The following is a 6,623-nucleotide window of genomic DNA, read 5'->3' on the forward strand; positions in this document are numbered from 1 at the left end:
GAGATAAAACTAGTTCCAGGTTTTCTACAAAGGCTTTAGTTCTAGACTTACTTTGCATCTTTTCCATAGGGAAGTAACCCAGAAAGTTTGTGGGGTTTTGTTGTGTTGCTGTTGGTTTTGGTTTGTGGTTTGTTTTTTTTAGATTAAGCGAGAGGATCCTTTACCGGTTAAGGAGGAATCTATTCTGGGTAACTCATTATGTGGACTACATAAGATTAGAATAAAAGTTTTAAGTTGCTAAAGAGCTTAAAATAAAACCACAAAACGAAATCTTTACTTCAGAAAGAGGTAACAAAATCACACTATCTACTCAAATCTTACTTTTCTGGCAGTGGTTGGTGGTCCAGCAGCGGTAGTTGTACTCATTGTTAATAGACGTCTTCTCACACAATGGCTTCTCTTCCATTGTTCCCGGACACAAGTCCCCACATTCCTTTGGAGGCTTATTCCCAACGATGTAGTTATTGGACACTGCATCTAGGATGAGAGACCAGTCCACCGTGGAGAGGTAACACAGGTCAGAGTTCTTCTCAATCCGTATGGCCCCGCGGGTTATGTTCCTCAAGTTGTGAAGCCCAATCTCTTTAAGATTTGTCATTTCAAAGATAACCAAGGCATAGTTGTAGAAGAGGTTCCTCCCACGAATGACTGTGAGGTTGGGGAAGAGATCACTGAGGCTTTCCAAGCCTGCCACACGGAACAGCAGCAAATAGTCAGTTATGACAGTGAGCTTTGGGAAGCGGAAGTTGCGGTAATCCTCTGCTTTAGAGATGAGCAGAATTTGAAGGAAACCCTCAATTACCGTACAGTTCTCCAGGCGTTTCAGCTCATGGATATCATTGCGAATGTCAACGTTTGGCCCGCAAACTGAAAATGTGAAAGGAGAAAGGAAAGTTAGTAAATAAGGCATTTTTAAGCCTTTCAAAATTGGAATGCAAGTGGGTATTCTGACAGCCATAAGATTTTTAACTTTTTAATTAGGTTGTAATGTTAAAATAAGAAATGAGTGCTTAATTTACACCTACATTGAATATTCACCTCATTTAACCTACATACATAAACACTACAGGATCAGCACAGTGATGCAAGCTATTGCTGCTCTTCAGCAGGCAGGAAAATGTTTTAGAATTTCTGTTGAAAAGAGCTGCATTAGACTGAGGAACGTAAAGACGGAACCAAAGAATAGTTTAGGTTGGAAAGGATCTTTAAAGGTCATCTAGTCCAACCCCCTGCAATGAGCAGGGACATCTTCAACTAGATCAGGTTGCTCAAGGCTTCATCTAGCCTGACCGCAAAAGCTTCCAGGGATGGGGTATCTCCCACCTCTCTGGGCAACCTGAGGCAACCATTGTTTCACCACCCTCATTGTAAAAAATTTCTTCCTTATATCTAGCCTGAATCTATCCTCTTTTAGTTTAAAACTGCTACCCCTTGTCCTATTGCAACAAGCCGTGCTAAAAAGTTTGTCCCCATCTTTCTTAGAGACCCTATTTCAGTACTGAAAGGCTGCAATGAGGTATCCCTGGAGCCTTCTCTTCTCCAGGCTGAACAAGCCCAACTCTTCCAATCTGTCTTAATAGAAGAGGTGCTCCATCCCTCTGATCATTTCTGTGGCCCTCCCCTGGACCCGTTCCAACAGGTCCATGTCTTTCCTGTGTTGATGTCCCCAGAGCTGGATGCAGTGCTCCAGGTGTGGTCCCACCAAAGGAAGGCAGAGGGGCAGAATCACCTCCCTCACCCTGCTGGCCACTGCAGGTCAAGCGAGGTGATCATGGATCCCAGTAAGAATGGCACAAACCCAACACGATTGCACATCCTGCTTCAAATTACATCATGACATGTGCGACCAGACCCAGGGTTCAGCCGCATGACTCCAGACAAGTTAGGTAACAAAAGTGATCCAATGGTCATCACATTACTAACCTACTCCCCACTCCCCCTAAAGACACGTGCACATAAAGGGCACGAAAATTACAACTTATTTCTCAAATCACTCTTTCTTCCCAGGGCCACAGGCCAAAGTAGCCCTACTTGTGGAATGCTAGTATTGCAATGGGTCGGCAACACCACAAAATCCATGGAAAGCCGGTCAGCGCTTCCTGCCCTGTGACCGGGAAGAAAAGAAAGTGCTTGGACTTGTAGCTAACGCACTGAATTCCTGTTTGCATGTTCCAGTGAGCCCGAGTTTCACTGATTTTGGCACCAAGATACAAAAAAAGTTCATTGAGTTCTAAGAAACACAGGATAAGTTTATTTACAAGAACACACAGCATCCCAGCGAGGAATTTCCCTTGAAAACAGCAGGCTGAACTCAATGCACTCTCAGGAAAACAATGGCCAAAAGGATTATTCCCTAATAACTCCACATATTAGCTATTCCCTTATTAGACATGTACCACTATGAAAATTTTAAAGGGGCTGGAAGAAAAGTGTGCTAATAATGTAATAATTAGACACAAGATGCACTTTAATGTATAACGAAGAACTACAGAGCGTAGAGAGCTGTTATTCTTGGAAACCCTCAGAGTTCATCTCTTCTGTGGAAAACATGGAAAAAAGATTCCCCGGAATAGGTAGCAAGTTGCTTATTAAGCAAACAAAGTAAAAATCCCAATTTATTTAAGCAAGCCAAAACTTAAATAAACCCCAAGCAATTCAATTTTGTGGAAAGGTTCTCTTTTTATGCATGCTAGACTTAATTATTTTAACAACATATTTTCCTCAGACAAGGAAAAGGTCTAAACAAACACTGGAGCCAAAAAACTTAAAATTCTAACCCAGACAAATTGTCCAGAGATTCAGAAATTGCGCTGACAACAGAAAGCAGTCCTTCCATCCCACAACACTTATCTAAGGCTAATAACTTAAGTTAACAAAGGATCCAGAACATGAGCACATTAAAACCACAGCCACTCTAATATCCAACAAGGACTTAAAGACTTTTAAGTCTTTAAAAGACTAAAGGACTCTCTTGTTGGAGGAAAAACATAAAAGAAAAAAAACCAACTGAGATCTTTTTTAAGAAACAGATGTTTTCTACACAAACTATTACCTAATCTTCCTTCTTGTAAAGATGCGAGCTGAAAGCAGAGGCTATTACAATGGGACTTGCAGCATTAGAAGCAGCTATGTGCAAGAAAGTTCATCCCCATAACCTTTAAAAAATAAAGAAAAAAAACCCCAAAACCCACTAAACACCAAAACTTATGTACAAACAGTAACACTTGGCCATCACAGTAACACTTGGCCATCACAACCAGTGGGACAGGAAATTCCCATTTTTGCATATACTGGTTACAGAACAATTGCATACAACTGCCTGGAATACGTGTCAAGGCTTTAACTTCAGGAAAACATTACAAAAGATGAACGGGTTGGCATTACCCAGCTTTAGAAACAGAGGGGGAACATTAAATAACTCCTAAGAGAGTAGATCTGATGCGGCAGAAGTGCCGGCTTCTCTCCGAATCTGTAGGAAAGACAACCTCAAACCAGATTAACTCCCTTTAATGAGCTGTCTCGCTTTCAACTCCTGAAATTTTCTTCTAAAGCAACTATCCCTCCACCCACCCTCAAGAGACAGTGCCCTCTGCCCAAAGCACAGCCCGACAATAACATGAGTGTATTTACACATCGGCTTTGGGCTTCTCTTTTTTTTTTTTTTTTTAATAAAAGGCAAGTTGGAACAGACAACGTTTTTCCAATTAAACTGTTTTGGTTTCTGTCTCTACCTGCTGGCAGGACAAGGTGAAGAGTGTGGTTCCTGTTACGGAAAAAAAAAGTAGCAAAATTTATTTTACTGCCATAAAATTTTAGAAAGCCTAACTGCTCCAAGCCCTTTATTTTGTTAAAGAAATAAAATTTGCGCTTGCGCTGACATTTTGTAGGCAAGGTTCCAGAGTGATGGGTTTAAAAACAGCTGAGTTACAATACCCTAAAGAACAATTTGTAAGAGAAATGGCAGCAACTGTTAACTAAAGCATTATATATCTGTTCATGTGTCTATTCTGAGGCTGGGCTTTAAAAGTCATCTTGCTTTTAGCTTTATATTTGTTTCAGCTTGAAAGTTACTTAATTTTAGCTATTTCATGTTTTTATAAATCAATGAGATTTCTAGAAGTTTATGGCAAAAGTATGCACTCGCCTCAATTACAAAACATCATCCCCCTTAATATGGAAAAGGATAAAGTCCAGTGGGCTCTAATGTTAGAAACTGATTACAGATGAGCATGCTGTTGACATTTTTGATTTAAGAACTTATTAGCTTATCTAGTGAGTTATATTTCGCAGAACTTCACGAACATAATGAGAACTGCAGAGACCCAAACACCCAAACATTTTGGTCCATACTGACATTTGGAAAAAACAGTTCCAATTAAAGAAGATGCACTTCTTTTTTTAAAAAAAAGTTTCTATTAAAATTCACATTGTTCACCAAAATTAATTATACCACTATGCATCATCTTTTTCTCACGTTTTTCTCACTGTCCTAAAAAGGATTATATGAAAAACAAATTAATCAGAGCTCAAAGTCAACTACAATTTCCATTTGGCTGTGCCGTGTTTTCTTTGGATTCCGTTTTAGAGAAAGCGTATATGGACTTACAATATAAACTGGTCTGTCTGACAGAATGAAGTGCACATAAAATGCTCTTTAGAGCATTTATATTCCATTTAACAGTTTCTGATATTCCAGCTTATAGAGCTTTTTTAAATATGACTAGTATTACTTACCTTTGTTTCATGTTCAATTCAGAATTGGAAATTAACTATTATGTATTTATTTTGCTCACTAACAGAAAATAAAAATGCAACATCTGTTTATTACCCTGCCCCAATAGTTATGCGTAGACTATAAATACTCAGGATAATTACCTACAGTCAGATTCATGCGGGGTTTATTCAGCTGCTTACAGATTTCCAAGCCTTTCCTCAAACTGCCTATCATTTCTCAGACTTATTCTAAACTAAGCACCAAACTCTGAGTGAGAAATTAGTTCTTTAAAGAAATATGCATTTATTTGTTTAAAAGATAACACTCCAATACAGCAAAATACCAAAGAGAAGTAATGCATTCTTCACCTAGACGAACACAAATGCCTCCCTGGAAGTCACACTTTAATCCAAAAGTACTGAGTTTCTCCTACTATGGAATGAGAAGCCCACTTGTGCTGTTCTTTTCTGGGAGCATCCCAGGGGCGAGCTGCAGGACACGTAAGCTTCCAAAGGTAACAGAAGAACCCACTCCACACTAATGTCTGAAGACCTGCAACCCATTCCTAATCAGAGAAGAGATCCAAGCCTGATCACGTAACTCAGATGGGGTCAATGAACTACCAGGAGAAATGATTGCACATAACATGTTCATATGATGAGGGTAATTAATGCAACCTGCAGCCTATTCTCTAGTCTGGCAGAAACTCCTGGCAAGCCTCCTTTGCACCAGGTGGGGCACCAAGGAGCAGACCAGAGGCTGTGAAGAGCCATGCACCTAGCACAGCACATGGGTGGTGAGATGACACTACTGAGTGCACACACACCAGGCACAGGTACACACAGATACACACACACAGGCTAGAGCAAAGCTCTGTGTGACACAAAGAGCTCAGGGTACAGCAATCCAGTAGCTCCTCCTCAACCTTAACTACAATTTATAATGCTCATTTCAATCACAAAAAAAAACATTTTGACATGGAGAAGAACCTTGCCACCTTGAGAAACACCTGCTATTTAATCATCATCTACCATCAAATAATCATTTACTCCATGCAGCAAGTCTTCACTCTTTTTCTATATCCACTAGTTATTCAGGTCACTAGCTACTCCTAAAAGGACTTGCCTGTTGCCCTTTAGTGTTTCGAAGGAACCGTTCCTTTTTGTAAAACGGCATGCTCTGAAAGACAGATCAGCAGAAAAGCTACTGTTCCCTATTCAGCATATAATACTACTTCTTGCTACAGCATCTGTCAGTGCTGTGCATACTTTCACAGCAGTTAACCTATTATCAATACTCAAGTGTTGGAGGGCAGCATTGGCAGTTCAAGCATTCACTATTTTTTAATATGAGAATAATTAATTTCCTGTAAGCAGCCATTTCATCATGGTATAGTTCTTCCTTCCAAATTTTTTGTTACTCCATTTATAAGTTCTAAAGAAACTTAAGGTTTTATCTTGGGAAAATGCACACCTTCACATTTAGTGATGTTCAAAGGTTGCGCTACACTTAATGTTCTCAGTATCCTCTCAACTACCCAGAGGTTAAAGATGGAGCAACCATCACTATGTGGCTCCCTCAATACTCACACACTAAAAAAAAAAAACAAAAACAAAAAAACCCTCTTAGACACCAAAAAACCACACCAAAAAACTCTTAGACAAAGCAGCACCAAGGCAGCTCTGAGTCATCAAGTCACCCCAGCACATCCCTTTCGCAAGTCTAAGGCCTTTTCAACCTAAGCCTGCTCCAGCTGGGTCAGGCTTTCCCTAGCAACAGAGACTTGTTCAGCCTGTGCAGTCATTTACATTTCTGAAATGAGAATCAGGACAGACTGCTTGCCATTAACATGTAACGAGCCATCTTTAAATCAACTCCTGTTCACCCTTCTCCCGTTTTATACACTCAT

The 6,623-nt window shown here is 40.0% G+C and overlaps 1 protein-coding gene across 1 annotated transcript in view; it reads right to left on the reverse strand.

Moving 5' to 3' along the window:
- IGF1R (insulin like growth factor 1 receptor) overlaps positions 1-1,869 on the reverse strand; it is a 151,994-nt gene extending 150,125 nt beyond the window's left edge. Inside the window, exons 1-2 of the mRNA XM_014944315.1 lie at positions 1,839-1,869; positions 322-867 (exon numbers count right to left, since the gene is read on the reverse strand). Coding sequence (XP_014799801.1) covers positions 322-867; positions 1,839-1,869 — 577 coding nt within the window. The remainder of the gene's footprint in view (positions 1-321; positions 868-1,838) is intronic.
- Positions 1,870-6,623: the final 4,754 nt, after the last annotated feature.

Source organism: Calidris pugnax, unplaced genomic scaffold, assembly GCF_001431845.1.
Source record: "Calidris pugnax isolate Ruff unplaced genomic scaffold, ASM143184v1 scaffold70, whole genome shotgun sequence".
In the NCBI taxonomy this organism is placed as follows: Eukaryota; Metazoa; Chordata; class Aves; order Charadriiformes; family Scolopacidae; genus Calidris; species Calidris pugnax.